The 16806-nt window shown below is 38.9% G+C and overlaps 1 protein-coding gene and 1 pseudogene across 1 annotated transcript in view; both read right to left on the bottom strand.

The window, feature by feature from the left end:
- Nucleotides 1-3075: 3075 nt before the first annotated feature.
- GLRX3 (glutaredoxin 3) overlaps nt 3076-16806 on the bottom strand; it is a 33952-nt gene continuing 20221 nt past the window's right edge. Inside the window, exons 5-11 of the mRNA XM_063102825.1 lie at nt 14548-14720; nt 14250-14311; nt 11872-11929; nt 9952-10004; nt 7247-7286; nt 7061-7153; nt 3076-3327 (exon numbers count right to left, since the gene is read on the bottom strand). Coding sequence (XP_062958895.1) covers nt 3277-3327; nt 7061-7153; nt 7247-7286; nt 9952-10004; nt 11872-11929; nt 14250-14311; nt 14548-14720 — 530 coding nt within the window. The 3' untranslated portion in view covers nt 3076-3276. The remainder of the gene's footprint in view (nt 3328-7060; nt 7154-7246; nt 7287-9951; nt 10005-11871; nt 11930-14249; nt 14312-14547; nt 14721-16806) is intronic.
- On the bottom strand, nt 13534-13651 carry LOC134382887 (5S ribosomal RNA; annotated as a pseudogene).

Genomic DNA, 16806 nt, shown 5'->3' with positions numbered 1-16806 from the left:
CCTCCGTGCAGTTCAGGGGCAGCTCTGCAAGGCTCAGCAGCCCAACAATAGAAGGCAAGAACACCTGAGTTACATGGGGGCTAAGCCAACCCACACGACCCTGTTATTTTAACAAGAGGCACTGGCATTATTATAGCAATGATACAACATGCCCGGAAAAGGAACAAACTTCGGCCACAGCGACAGCAAGAATCCTGGCAAGTCACCAAGCTCCTCACCACAGGTATGAAGCAACTTGCTTCCACACACCTCTGCTGGGGAGGCCTCATGGGAGGTGAACCTCAGGTTTGGGAGTCACTCAATCCTGGACAGAAATCCCAGCTCAACCCTACAGCTGTGCCCTTGAGCAAATCACTCTATCTCCCCCAGTTCCTCCCCCACAGAGGAGAATTTCACAACCTACCTAGGCTCTTCCATTGGTTTCATTTTTTCTTTCCATTTTTGATTATAAAGCAAAATCAGAGTAGGGGGAAAAAGTCCATTCCTGCAGGCTCATGTCTCCAAAGTGAATAACAATTCCACAAGAACACTTCCCTCACAAAGAAGTTACTTCCAGGCACCCACAAGTCAAGAGGAGTTAACTATATGAGGTTCCTATTTAACAATTCTTTACTTTCTAGAAGAGCAATCCTGACAAGTGAGGTTTGATGTCCAAGAGCTAACAGGCACATAGAGTCGTAACAGCAGCTACCCTCACCAAGAGCCTACTAGACGGTGCCAGCTCTGTCCTACATGCCTTCCACGTTTCACTTCTTTACTGTCCCCAGTCCCGTGGCTTGTGAGGAAGAGCTCCATTGCACAGACTCGAGCACAGGAGGAGAAGAAGCGAGGGGCTGGCAGAGGTGGCACAGGCAGCCCAGCCCCAGGATCCCTGCTCTCCAGTAGCGTGGTGGTACCTGTCAGAATTCAAGTGTGCCCAGACATGTACTCCTTACTCCTCCAAAATATCCAAAGTCACCAAAACCCTCCATAAAACACCTACCTGGAAGTTCCCTCCCACTACAAGCACCCAAATGAAGCATCACGCTTGGGGCAACATCCAAGTGGCACTGTCATCTCTCCTTGTGAACTGAAAGGATTTCTCAAATGCTAAGAACAACTTTGTCTCTAGGATTTGTGAATCAGCAAGAGGACTTTAATTCTGAGAAGACATTTCTATAAAGGCAGGCTGGCTCAAAAAACCATTCACAAGTTCTCTTTTGTTAGAAAACTTGATAAAGAAAAGTTCAGCTGAGCCCCAAAATCTTACTTTACTTTCCAAAATATACCTAATAAAATCAGGTTAGGAATGGCTATCAATCAGTTTGCATGAACAAGATCTCTGGACCTTCCCAACATTTAGCCAGAAATATCTGTAAATAGAAATATGCTTTACTGTCACTCCAACTTAACTGAAGCCAGCGACTACCAGAATTTAAGAGGAAACAAAGGATAAACTGATGCAAGAAACAGTGACAAGTCCCAGCAAACTCTCAACACTCATCCTGACTCAAACCAGTATGCTCAACAGAGGATGACATCAATGATGTCTTGTGTCACCCAAGAGTCAACCACAGGGAACTGAGGTCTTCCTAAAGTGCACCAACCACATCACCTTATCAGAGCAACAGCCTCGGGCTAGAACAGCATTTCCCAAATTGGAGGTAGGCATTTATAAGTTACACATTTTGTGTATTTGAACATGCATGGGGGTGGGCGAAAACTAGCTTATCAAATCTGTGATAGCAAAGATATTTTTGCTTAGGGTAAGGTGAAATTAAAAGTAGACTTAGTAGAAAATATAACAGGACAGGTGGTATTTGTAGATAGAGAAAAGCAAGATGTAAGTAATTTAAGTTTGGGATAAATATACGAGAAAATTATGGACCCTCCTTCCGTGGCTCACACACATCCCTGAAGCCAACAGCTTAATGATATTTCAATTAGAGTTCTATTTCCATCTGCATTTTAAAAGTTTTACTTATACAAAGATTTTCATTTTAAATGAAAAAAGTAGTTCTCATGGGCCTATGCCCAAAAGAGCCTTATCTACTTACACACAGTAGCAAGAACACCCACCATCGTGGGCCTCCTAACTCCTAGTAGGAAGCAAGGCCACATCCAGCTTTATGACTTGAGCAGACTGCCCCCCTTGTAACAGCACCTGACACAAATCAGCTCTCTCATTACACAATCAAAACAGAGAAGGGAGCTGTCTGAGCTGAAGAGACAGCGACAGCAGTGCTCTGGCGATGGGCTGGCCCTCCCTAGGAATGTATGCATTTCCTCCTCCTCTGCTGCTCTGAATTACTGAGTGTTGCTCCTCTTTCCTTACCTCCACCAAACAATACTGCAGAGTCTTAACTGCCCAGATCAAGAGGCTGGGGTAATTTAACGAAGACAATATGTGCCACAGGTATCAAAAAAAACTGGAACCATGGAGGTGAATTTAGCCATACTGTTTAAGGCCTGCACCATAGAATCCTAGTGCAGCAACTAAGTTTCAAGTATGTTAGATCCAGGATCAAAAAACACTGTTGAAATTTTCATGGACCTCAGAATGTTCTCAAACTATTTGAAGAGCTAAATCGTTATGTTCATAACAATGATCAAAATAAGTTGTGATGCTTAAAACAAACTGGCAACACCTTTCTGATTTTTGGCATGATGTTATGACAAAAGGGCTTGCTGCAACATACTCGATGCGAAACCATCTCCCTCAAATGTTTCTTGGTGATGCATTACTGCTGCTTTCTTAAATGAGCCTGAATATGCAGACATTCTACACTGCCTTCCCAATTGTACCAGTGCCAAGCTCAGCAATGCCATCAGAAAAATATGTTCAATTTAATTTTTCCAAAGCTGTAAAGAGCTCTTTTGCCAGTGAGGGGAGCCATTGGCTTGGCAAATGAGTTGTTCTAAACACTGCTGGGTACTGTTCTCTGTTGCAAGTTCTCCATTTTCTGAAGACTGCCTTTCTTAACTGCTACAAAATGCCCACATTAAGAAAAAAAGATTTAAAGTGGGTTAACTGTATGGTAACATCACTGTAAAGATACACTTTTCTTACACAATTATTTTTAATTGACTTTAAAGATGTTTATTGCATTCTATTTTTGGTGGAAAAAACATAACATACATTTATTTAGCACAACCTTGTGAAATACACAAAGCATATTTGTGTACTAGGTAAGAAGCATTTTTCTATTCCTAGTCCACTTCTGAGGACTAAATCATGAACTGCTCCATGGTAATTAAATATTTCTTGCAATAATTGGGCACCAAGTTTAACATTTATTAATTTTCTCCTTTCAGTATAGGCAGCAATTCACCATTTTCTTTCAGTTCCTAAAAATAAAAACAATAATAATAATATGTACATGCATATATAAAAAATGAAAACATCTAAACAATCACAGCTTGCATCTATATACGAGACCAAAAGAAACACCTACTGTATTAAAACTCCAGTCTTCCAGCACTCTAAGTATTTTGCCATAAAACTGAATACACGATAAGATTATAAAGTTAAAAAGGTATTCTAAAACCAACAGGTTGTTTAGTATTAGCAAACACAGCAACTGGAGCAAAAAATAAAGCCCCCTATTTAAATTATAGCAATAAATAAGTAAAAAGAAAAAAAAAAAATCAAGCAATGTGCAAGGTGGAGGAAAGCAGCAATGTGGTGTTGAAAGTCTACCTGAACACAACACCTGCTCCTCGAGAGTAAAAAGGCTTCACTATTTCATTCCAACTGGGAATATGTCCATGTCTCAGGAAAAGCTATATAGTACCAGTAAAATGTAAAGACCAAAAACCACTAAAAAGATGTAATAATTCAGAAACAGAGATGCAGCACCAAAAGAGCTGCCACTAGGTTAATTCAAACTGTAGAGCAGGCTGTATACTTTTTGTACCTGTTTTTCAGATTTAAATTTAGAGTACAGCCATTATGTTTAAAATGTGCAAATAAAGGATATATAAGATTTTCTAGTTTGAAACAAACATTTAATTTGTTGTAACATTTCAGGTTGGCACTAAGCAGCAAAAACATCCATCAATAAAACCACTAAAATCCACACAAACTCCTCTCTGGATTAAAACCAAATAGGCGTGATTTTGTCATACAAAAATCCAGACAACTTTCAGTAATGTCTTGGGATCCTCTTTTGCCTGCTTAATAAGGAGACATTCTGCTGCAGCCCTGGACCTAGCGGGACTTTCCTGCGCACACACTGAGAAGGCAGCAGGCCACGCGGCTCAGTGGGAAGAGCTGGCTGCCCTCAGGTAGACTCTGGACTCTACAGCTCACTAGCTACAAGATGGTGGACAGCTCACCTGACTTCTCCTTGTCTGTGTTTCCTCATCTACCAACTGGGAATAAGAATTCTTCTCTCGGGGCTGGCCAGTTAGCTCAGGTGATTAGAGTGCTGCTTTGTAACACCAAGGTCAAAGGTTCAGATCCCCATACCAGCCAGCTGCCCACAAAAAAAGAATCCTCTTGGAGGCTGCTGAGGGAATGACATGAGGTAAGCCACGTGAGCACCTGCTGTAGGTGCTTTTAAGCCATTCTCCTCACTGTCATCACCAGCAGTTGACAGCAGCCTGATCTAAATATCCCAAATATCTCCCAACAAACTGTCTTAAGTCCAAACATCCTGCAATTGCAGTAGTGAACTGTTCACTCTTCACAGGCAAGATTACCTCGCTCAGAACATATTACTAGCTATTTTTTTTCAGGACGCTAGATTGACTGAATCATTCATTCATTTATTCAATCACTTGTTCAACAAAAAAATATTCAATGCTTCAACAGAGGCCAGCCAGAATTAGCCCATCTGGAACACGGTTTAACTGAACTAAAAGATGAAGAACTGCACTCTGCAAGAAAGAGACCAAAATGGCAATGTGAAAGCTTTCCCACATATCCTTTCTCAAGGAAAAATGTTAATATCACAAATTTCCAAATGTATATGTTCTTAGGTGAATATAACTAAAAAGAAGTTACCCACACAACTTAGCTTTAGAATTAAATGAGATTTATTGATTTTATCGTCCCAAGAGTTATCAATGGCTAAGGTACAGGCTTTCAAACACTGAGACAAGAGCAGGCTCAAGAGTACTTGGAGTTTGAAGACTGTTTGTGTCTTATAAAAATATGTTTATGGGCCGAGCCCGTGGCGCACTTGGTAGAGTGCTGCTCTGGGAGCGCGGCGACACTCCCGCCGCGGGTTCGGATCCTATATAGGACTGACTGGTGCACTCACTGGCTGAGTGCCGGTCACGAAAAAAAAAAAAAAAAAAAATGTTTATTACACACACATAAAAAGTAACAAATGCAGATCTATTTTTGTTGCTTCAGGGCTATTCAAAAGCTACAGTGTTCAACATTTTTTTCCTCCAGGAATGAGACAGTTTACTAGGAAAAATGCCTCACTGACTTGTTTAAGAAATGTGATATCAAACTTGGAACTCGGCAGGAAAAAAAACTTGCACAGATGCAACCAAAGGATAAAAACAGCCTCTGCAGTCAAAGGAGCTCAAGCCCCGTTTTTATAAAACATATTGGTCCAAAGTATTGATGCCACTTCAGCATTCGGCTAGAGGTTCCTTCACTTTACAAAAGCCTATGTCAAAAACTTTTTATTTTACAACATAACTAAAAGTAGTACTACTTACCACTTGCTTTCCACTTAAAAAGCCAGAGATCTGACCTCACAGAAACTCTCTGACCAACTGGACAAGAAGAAGGCCTGAGGCACTCTCACGGGCATGGGCCCTGGAGCAGCCTCCGCCAGCCCACATTTGGTGACAGTTTGGTTCACACTTCTCAAGCGGAGCCCTGCTCAGTCCTCTGCTATGCCCACTCCATTGCCACCCTCCTCCTCAGCACAATGCCCAGGGTGGGTCTGGGGTAGGGCAGAGAGTTTGGGGGAATAAAGCTACAGCTTCCACTTATTGTTTTGGGCTAACCAACAGAGCAATGAAGCACACAGGTGCTAGTACTTGGAGCTGCCCTAAGTTAAATCAAATGTAAGAAAATAAACACAAGAAAAGTCATGTCCATGTAAAACTCAGAGTTTACTTAAAGCAAGCCAAAGAAGTAAATTAAAGTCTTTCATCCATCCAACAATCACTTATTGAGCTCCTAGAATGCACAGAGCATCAGGAAAGACTCAAAGGTGTATACGAAATGAAGTCTTTTCTAAATATGCTTACAATGTAATAGTTAACAGATTTCCTAGCACCTGAAAACCAAAGAGGGACTCGCATTTTTCTTTTGGGAGACCAAGGTCAGTGACTCTGGACAGCAGGCAGGGCCGCACGGGCACTGGGTCTCGTGCCTCCTGCCAAGGCCGGGTGCTCTTCCTCTTCACCCCACACCCCAAGTGCATGTAAGGCAGATGCAAATGACACAAGAAAACAGTAAGTATAATGTAAAAATAAAATAATATGAAAATGTCAGGCTTTGCAGGCCAGGCAAACATTTCTGGCTGGAAGAATCTGTAAAAGATTCATAGACAAGTTGGGCCTCAAAGGATATAGAAAACAGATTTACATATAGAATATGCAATGAAATCCAAAGCCAAGAGAACAGGGCAAAGAAATGCTGAAAGGCAGGAAAATATGGAAAAATATTCTGCAGGAAAATATAGAAAAATATTCTGCAGGATTTAGTGCCGTGTGAGTAAAACTAAAATTTTATAAGCTTGGCCACAGTCTAAGCTTCTCTGAATGCCAAGTTACAGAGTTTGGACTGTGGCCAGCAGTTGACTGGGAGGGAGCTGAAGGAGGATCTCAACAGGACCCCAAGTGACAGGGAGGATCACCCCATGGGAAGACAGACCAGATGATCTGCCTGGAGCAGGTAGGAGGGAGTAAGAACAGTTGGGCATGGAAGGGACAGTGCAGTGACAGGGTACTATGCACAGACACAGGAACACTGGTCTAGAAGTCCAAATATGAGGCTGGAAAAGAAAGGAGTCGTGGACAACCCCAAAGTTTCCATTCAATATGTAATTATAATTTTTTAGCATGCCAAAATGTTCAGTCTTTAGGATAGCAGATGAACTGATCTTACCTTAACAATATCCAATCCTCCAACAAGCTCCCCTTTTACATACAGCTGAGGGTATGTGGGCCAATTTGAGTAAGCTTTTAATCCTTGCCGAACCTTTAAAAAAAAAAAGAGGAACCCTGAAACCTTCCTATCAGACTCTTATGATTAAAGCTAAGACAAGGACAACACATAAAACACGGAACTTACTTCTTCATCTTCCAATATATCAAATGTTTCATATTCAACACTAAAAAAGAGAAAACATTTTAACAGGAAATAGTTTTAAACAAAATTGTAAAACTTATCTGGTTTTTTTAAAATAGTCAAGAAACAAACTAGTTCACTGCTAACAAAATTTACTGATGACCAACAAAAACGATTTTACTTCTTAATCTGTCTGGTACTACACAGAATGAGTCATCCCAAGACACAAACTTATCTGGATTTTTCTCTAGACAATATTGGGTTAGAGCAGGGGTCAACAAACTTTTTTCTTAAAGAGTGAGATGGTAAACATTTGAGGCTTTGCAGGACAGGCAGTCTCTGTTGTAACCGCTCAACTCTGCTGTGTCGTGCACAGAGGCAGCCGCAGACAGTGCACCAATGAAGTTCAATACAACTTTATCTACACAGATAGCAGGCCAGCTGCAGTTTGCCAACCCTGGGGTTAGACCCATACTCACCATTCACACAAGCCTGTCATTAATGGGACAGTCCCACCCCACTTCTAGCTCCACCCCACTGTGGGCTGATGCTTATTGAGCAGGATGGAGAGGGGATGCCCGTGGATGGATGCTGGAAGAACTTATCAGCCGACACAATAACAACACTCACTCCACCTTAGGGAGATGTGCTTCCTTCTGAACACATGCTGTTCTTAATATACATAAGATCAAGGAAAGTTTTGTGGCTTTATGATGTGTAATGAACAAGACTTGTATAAAGAACGGAAAATCACTGCATGAAATCCAACTGTTTCTACCCAGAAGTATTTTGCTGTAAGGTGGTCAGGGAATCAGCAAGCATGGATGACTGGGAATCAGCAAGCATGGATGACTAAATCCTTGCAGGGCTACTGTGGGCATAGGTGCAGTTCCCAAAGTTGGCCAAAAAAAAATCACCACATACAAAAAACAACCAGACTTTCCATAAAACTGAAACCACCTTCATAGGGAAGTTCTGCTTACTTAGTAAGTTCCTAAGAAAACTGTCCATGATGCAGGGAATAGTCAAAAAAAAATGAGATGACAAGATAAATCAGGTGGAAATAACAAAAAAGAATGTTTAAAAGAGCAAAAAAAGATTTGAAAGAAAAAGAAAAAAAAAACACAATGTAAGTCTTCATTCAAGTTGAACTAAAGGAGGCATATTACTTAACAATGATAAAAATGAGTTACGGAACTATCTATAAAGGATCTAGGAGGATCTAGGAAGTATTGGGCACAAGTGTATGTAAGTATGTAAAGTCTTATCAGCCAATACATCTCCTAAAAATTTATTTGTAAAGGGGGCCTTTCACACCTCAATATATGAGGGGTCTTCAAAAACTTCATGGAAAGATTCATATTCTCTTTGAATTACATTTTCCACATACTTTTTTAAGTACTCTTCTACGCTTGGTTCTCAGCTCCTGAGTGCATGTATATTTTGGCTACTGAAAGAAAAGTAAAAATGGAGAGTAAAGAATAAAAAGCAGCTTTCTCCATGTACTTATGGACTCCCAGCAAGATCATAGACTGTTCAAGTTAGAAAAAGCTCAGAGGTCCCCAAAGGCTTTGCTCATCATAGAGCCGATTGTGTTTAGCAATTCTGGAGCTGGGACGTCATTATCTCCCAAAACAGTTGCCAGCTCTGGGATTAGACAGGTGTGGGACAGAAAGCCAAGTACAGAGGCATCCCACTGAAGAGACAAGCTGTGTTGGGCCCACGTTGTCTGGTTCAGAAGACACTTGTCCCCTGAGCAGGGATGGACAAGTGTGTCTTACTGTGGAGCTGCAGCAGAGGGACAACAAAGAAAGTGGGCCATAAAAAATGACCAGAACAAGATAGCCTCCCCTCTACAGCCCAAGATGGGCGAAGATGGGAGCAGACTCGAGGCCATAATTACAATAAATTGACTGTACTCTCCTCTATAAAATGTCACAATAATTTGAGAAATCAACCATTTTTCTTTTTATGTCCCTAAAGTTTTATTCAACCTGTGCTGCTCAACTGACTACTTTCAATCCTGCCCAAGAATGCCAAAATATTTCAAAGTTTACTTTCCCTGTAATTTCAAGGGTTGGCTAATCTATTTAAAGCTACAGTCAGAATACATAATATATAAAAAGAAGTAATAAATAAGGAAGACATAAGCAAAAACATTTGACAAAACCTACAGAACATGTGTTAAATATCTCTAAAGGGTGGTTTTGTTTTTAACCACGAAAATCAATGGTAATGTTCTCACCTGGCAGTTTCATCCTGCACAGATAGAGGCAGAAGTACTGCAACCTCACTGCCCTGCCTCTCACATCCAGGCAAACAGACCTTTAACATGTGCCCAGCAGTTTCGTGTATTGTTTAAAACCTGGAATTTTTTTAAAAGAAAATTTAAAAGCAACCTATAGTATATTCTCCCTGAAATATCTTTGTGTGTGGTGAGAACTCAGTTACTAACTTTTCTCTGGGAACGAAGACAAATAGTTATTTCAAAGGTTGCCTAAGAACATCCTTTATGTTATTAATAGGTTGACACCAGCCAGAAAATTCTATTTTGGTCCAAGTTAAAGCATTCACAGAACATTTTAGCAGAAATCGATAAACAGATAAAAATATATAAGTAGATTATATACATTATAACTGAAAAGCAGTGGCAGAACTGAAAAATTGCAACTTTTAAGATACACCATGTGAAAACAAGATTTACCTACCCAGTACTATTTAGTATTTCCAGAATTTGTTTGCTGAATCCACATTTTGCTTCCTAAATTAAAAAAAAAAAATTATGAAGATTATGTATTTTTTTATATGACCCAATTGCCATGGCTGTATCTAATGCTGTCAACCAGCACGTCTGTCCAGGGAAGCCTGTAGCTAATGCTCTATCAACCGGCCCAGCGCCTGTCCAGTGCAGTCTGTAGCTAATGCTCTGTTAACCAGCACAGCACTTGTCCAATGTAACCACTACTATGTTTACTAAGCTCTTAGGGCTTTTTCACATCCCCTCTCTTTCAAGTACTGACCCATCTAGACATCATCCCAACACACAGCCCACAGATTTACTTTGGTTTGTAACCACTTGAGATGACATGTGTTCTAGTAGCTTATAATCACTGTGGTCAAAAAGATCCTCTAAGTCAAACCTACATTTTCTACAGAGACTTCAGTTCATTCTTTACTTCATTCATACAAAATGATCTTAACTCACTTAATCTTTTTGCAATGAGTGCAATATCTATTTTCCTGTTCCCAACTCAGCTTTTACTTCCATTTTTTAAAATTTATCTCTGCATTACAGAGTACCAAACTTTTTTGAGGTTACAGAAATCTCATGCTTTTTTTTCATGCCACCAAACCCCAAAACCCAGCAATCTCATAGGAAAGATCTGGCACCACAGACATTTTAAGAGCTCTAATAATTCTGTTTACAAAATGTATGAATACTTTCTGGTCTTCCAGAAAAAAAAATTTTTTGAGAATAAAATCTGCTTCAAACAATCAAGAGGAAAAAAAATGTTACTTTACCATTACTGGAAATTATTAACTTCTATTTTGTTTTAATAAATACACTAAACCAGTCAAAGAATCTAGGTCCAAACCTAGTGATTCCAACATGTTGAAGTTTATATTAAGATTTTCCTTGTTATTATTACTTTCATTATACAACATTAGCTAATTAGCTACATTAGCTAATTAGTTTCATTGTATCAGTTATATTAACTTCCACACTAGTTATGGCAACCTGATTCTCAAAACAGCCCTGTGAGGTATTACTATGTCCATTTACAAAAGGGGGAGGTGAAGCTCTCTGCAGTTAAGTCACTCACCCAGCGTGTCTTGGATAATAAGTGAGGCAGTTTCTTTATCCCATCAGCCTTACCCTTCAGAGCTCTAGTTTCCATATCTCTAAAATAGGCCAAACTCTGTCCAGCCTTGCCTACCACGACTGGTTAAGTAAAGTAACAGAGATTCAATTCCTATGAAAACTGCAAAATACAATATAAATGCACATGGCTGGTTTGGGGAAATTATCACTCTAATCCCAATCTGAAAGATAATTCGTTTTGTTCAAACCATCAGTGGGAGTGATCAAACTTGATATTCAAAATGATGCACAATGAATATGCACTTTCATCAAAAAAGCTAAGAACCATCCCATTATAAATAAAAATTGCTGATTGTTTTACTCATTCATCAAACACATACAGATCACACATGCTGTAGCCACTTCCAAAGGATGACCTAGCGGTGCAAACCTGAATACTGTCAGGTTCCCTGCACTCAGGAAGTACAGTGACCTACTTGCACACTATACTAGGCTTCAAACTCAAACAAAGAGTAAGGGAATAGCAACTACAAGAACCAGTAAAGTGTGAACAGTGTTGACCATAGCAGTTGACAAAGTTTGGCAGCAGAAAGAAATGCACCCCACTGAGATGTTGATGATAAAGTCAAGCAAAATGTAGATTACTTTGTTTGATCTCCATAAGCACCAATTAAGGCCTGGATAACTTCCTGATACCACTACAGTTTCATTAGCTAAAGCTAGGAAAAAAAGATTTAACCGTCCCCTAGTTGTAGATGTTAACATCAAAAGAAATTACAAATAAAACCATTTTTGAGTTCTTTACCTGTTTGTTTCCTTTCATAAAGAGCATCACAGAAGCTTTATTTGTCAGCACTTTCAGCCTAAAGAGAGAAAATTGATATAAAATGGCTCAGCTCAATTATTAAACACCACTCCTGCTCCGCTCCATGAGTAACACACATATTTGAGGGATAGCAGGACGACAGTTCACAGCTTTGAGTGGTATTAAACAAGCAAATGCACTGACATTTTCCTTTATTTCATTTTCTCCCTAAGCCACTATAAAACACAATATGGCTTTTAAGGCAACGAATGTTCCTTCAAGTTGCAATTTAAGCCCATCAACTCACAGTACTAAAAAGATATAATAATAACCAATTCAGCAAGGAATTGTTCAATAAGGGGCCTATATGTTGAGCCCACCCAGAAATCCAGGAACTAGATCCTGAGTGCTCCATTTTCCATCGGGAGGCTATGCACTGCTCTACACTCCTAAAGCTCACAAGGTCACGCTTAGAGGGTGAAGTGTTAAATCTTAGAACATCAACTACCACCACCTACTAAAATCAAATGCTCTCATCTTAAGTTTATGTTTAATATTTTACACAATCTTTCAAACATCATAATCTACTTGCTGTCAGGAATTTTAATCATCTGTACATGGCCCAAAGTTTAGTTACAAATCTCAGGAAAAGTTAATGTTGGGAGAATGGGTCGCTAAAGAACCTAAGCCCACGGGGCCACATCACCATGTTCTCCTCATCCCACTGGGGCTATAGGTGATTATTCATGACTCAAAATCTCCTGATAAAATAAAGTTATCACAAATGAAATGGACGATCATGCACAAAGCTATGTCATTTGCACTTCCAAGAGAGTATGATTAGCTCCTTCTCAGAAAAATAGTAAGAGAAACAGGAACGTGATGCTGACACAAATCACTCTCCCAGTGACCCAGCTACTTGATCCAGGGAACCAAGGGTCACTCTGCACTGCCAAAACAGGTCACAAGTCCATGAACTCCAGATTCTGCACCTTACTCAAGAGCAGCCCTTTAAATCATTACTCAGACGATACTGTATTTTCTTTCTATATAATTCTAGCCAGTTATCTTCTGGTGCCTGAGAGCACAGGATGTTTAGAAGCAGCAGATTAGAAAAACAGAGAGGGTCTAAAGGAGATGAGGACATAAACAGCAGCCAGAGTACATTCAACAGAAAAGAGGAAAATAAACTGAGAGCAAATACAAGCATATAAAAAGCGCAGCTGTCCATGGAGGCATCACCAGGCTAAAGCAACAAACCACAAGCAAGGACACCCAGAGTCACCAAAGGACTAGGAGCACCACTTTCTCACTAAAAAGCCAGGAAAGGGTGCAAGACAATGCGTAAGAAAATTTGGCACCTAAAGGTCAGCTTGACACACATGGAATACTATTTATGAGGATTATTTTATTAAGGACAGATAAATGAGGTGTTTATTATTAACCACTTTTAGAAATTCTCAAAATGTTAAAATGGCAAGAAAATTTCAAGAGGAAGATCAACCTTAAAAACTTGAGTCTCGACTACAAATGGCTGACCTGAGGATGTATTTCAAAATAAACTCCATTTCTACATTAATTCACATTTATTACAATGAAAATCCCTTTAAGTCTTCCTACATGCCGAAGTCCAAAATTTCCTTTTTTTTTTTTTTAAAAAAAAACCTACAGCACCTGGTATTCCCAGGCAGTTTTGATCCAAGTGCTAACCAGGCCCAACCCTGCTTAACTTCTGAGATCAGACAAGATCAGGTGCTTTCAGCATGGTATGGCCATAGACCAAAGTCAAAAATTTCTACAACTTCTCAAAAAGCTGACAGATCCTTCATGAAACAAAGAAAGAAAGATTTTACAATTCCAAAATGTGCTTTAATTTTAAGTTTAGGAAGGCGATAATTGTCCAAAGCCTGTTTAAGAGTGTACTACACAGATGATGGCATCAGCTTTTCCCACTCAACACCTATTACATTCAATGTCCTAAGGTGGGACAGTGACTACAGGAGTCATTATGACTGCATACAAAAAATACAAGTATGCCGAGTTTATGCCAATGAGCAGTTACCAAGACAACCAATCCTGGCTTCCAAATGCAGAGAGGTAAGCAAAATTTGGTCATTCCACTGAAACAATGACACTTCTATAAAAGCAAAGAATATCCTCCACATAATCACCAATAGGTGCTAAAGTTTCTCCAGTCCAAATTAGATCTTCCCAAGTTTGCATGACCAATTTGACTACAAACAACAAGATTATGATCCCTGGCACACAAGCACCAAATCCCTGATTTCTATATAGAAAGAGCAATACAAAAATTGTGTATTGAAAACTATTCTTTAAATAATAAATGGCAGACTACTTGAAACTTTTAAAACACTTACCTTTCCTCTAAATTGGGAGCTTTAGGGCAAATTGTATCTAGTTCTTCAGATGCTTCTAGTTCCTGCAATAAGCACATTTGTCAGTTTAAGAAAACATTCATTACAACATAAATCTCCTTGATCATACCATAATACAGAATACTGATCAATTATCTAATCAGAAACATTGTGTATTTATTTCAGGATATTAGTTAATACAGAGATTCTAAGAAATTTGTATTTTAGATTTATTACAGCATTTTAAAAAGTATGCTCTAAATGGAATTTCTTTACAAGGTACAGACTTCTCAATTCTAACCTTAATTATGTCAAGTCCTCCTATAAGCTCTCCAGAAACATAGAGCTGAGGATAGGTAGGCCAATTGGAATAGGTTTTGAGTCCCTGCCGAACTTCTTCATCCGAGAAGATATCAAAGCTACTAAACTGAATATTATGTTTTTGAAGAATTTCCACCATCTGCTTGCTGAAACCTGCATACAGAAAAAGAAAATAACTTAGCTTCTCTCTCTCACACACACACGATTTACAAATTCAGAGTACACATTATCTACTGAACATAGATGTCTGCCTCTATTTTGCCAGTGATTTTAAGCAGCATGGCTGAATAGTACATAAAGAGAAAATAAACTCTAAGAACTCCTTATTTGAGCTTGAACCATACTACATGACCAAATATAACTTTTTAACAGAATTGTGAGAGGAAAGAAAAGTGTTGTGTGTGTGTGCATATTTATCAAAGCTCCTCTTCATGTGAGAAACATTTGCTGTTGTAGGAGAAACAGTACTGGCCAAAAAGCAGAGAGCCAAGGTTTGGCGCCTGCTCTACCCATCCACACCAAGAAGCTACAAGATGAGCAAGCAACATGATGGAGGGCTGGCCGGTTAGTTCAGTTGGTTAGAGCGCAGCCTTGTAACATCAAGGCTGAGGGTTTGGATCCCTGTACGGGCTAGCCGCCAAAAAAAATGCAGGAAGATGAGGCCTCGGGTGGCCACCTCCCTGTGCTTTCCTACCAGTCAGGGGACTGACCTGGACACCCTGGACAGTCCTCCCAGCTCTCCTGATCTGCGATTTATGATAATCAACTTGGGTGGAGGAAAAGAAACCTGCAATTGTTATTTTTAACTACAACTTGACTATACCAAAAACTTGACTGGTTCTGACTAGTTTCTCCTGCCATTTTATTACTTCCTGAGCACCCACTTCAGCAGTGCTCAGTCTTCACCATCTCTAAGCAGGATAAATTAAAAATCAAGAAAGAATGTGTTCTCTTTTAAGCTAAAACAGGTAGAGCACATTGAATTTTAAAGCTATCTTCTCTGTTGTTATAGATGAACTGTCAATAGACTGGCAGCATTCTTTCTCATCTCATGTCATAACCTGACAGTTTCTTTTTTAAAACTATTTACTTTCCCCAAAGTATGTAATGTGATTTGTTTCACTATACTGTAATGACAATTTTATGTTCCATGATTTTATTATACTTTTGTGACACATTTTTTGTTCCATACTCTTTTGACATCATCTTATTATGATATTAGTACTGAAGAATAAGAGTGTGAGTATCAGTCTTTTATAAACCTATTAGTCTAGTCTGAAAAAAGGATATTTTTCTTTCCATAAAATAATTCTTCTCAATTTTTTTCCAATACTTTGTACAACCCTACTGTTTCACACCTCATTCTTCTTTTCAAACATAGTCATAATTCATTGGAAAATAACCTATTCTTCAGATTCAAAATTCTTATAAGACTTAACAGTATCGGCAATTATTTTTAAGTAAAATCAAATCATAAAATTCAGTATAAGATTAATTGCAACAGGTTTTACCTGATGTCACCCAAAAGCACATTTACTTTTAAAACATGGATCTACAACTGAGCTCCAAACACGTTCCAGATCTGCAGTTTATTGAGATGAAGCACAAGTATTTATTTGTATAGTACATAAGTTGCTTTTCCTACAACTGAAGTGTTAAGTTCATGTACAGCCTGAAGTGAAACACTGATTCTGAAATTTTTTCACTCATCTGGGAGCTCATTAGTAAACAGCTAACGGCTGATTGCTGATGGTTATTCTGCTGCCAATATATTAACTCATTTCTACCGTAACTCGCTGAGAAAAAGCTTTATTTTAGCTTTAGGCAGTTACATGCAGACTAGAAAGATTGATTGGTAGTTTTTCATTTTTAAGGGTTAAAGTGGCAGACTGGAAATGTTATGCTTAAGGATAAAATAGTAAGAAGGCTTTATTCTAGTAACAAAATATTTACACTTTTTTAAAAATAAAAATGCATACATGCAATAAAAATATTTAAAAGTAGAAAAATGAGGTTTAACTGCCAATTTCTATATGGAAATATTTCTACATATGACATGAATAATAAGTGTAATTGCCACATTTAGTCACCATCTAACAATAAAAGCCTAAAGAATACTTCTGAACCTGCTATGCTTTTGTGTCTGATTTAAAAAAATACCAATTAGATGACTCCCACTGCAGGCAAAATTTCTGTACGATTCAAACACCTTTCGCTTTGCTAAAAGCTTTTTTAACTG

The sequence above is a fragment of the Cynocephalus volans genome, chromosome 7 (assembly GCF_027409185.1).
Source record: "Cynocephalus volans isolate mCynVol1 chromosome 7, mCynVol1.pri, whole genome shotgun sequence".
Lineage (NCBI taxonomy): Eukaryota > Metazoa > Chordata > Mammalia > Dermoptera > Cynocephalidae > Cynocephalus > Cynocephalus volans.
Note: the sequence above shows the minus strand (reverse complement) of the source record. Positions and strands in the feature narration are given on the sequence as shown.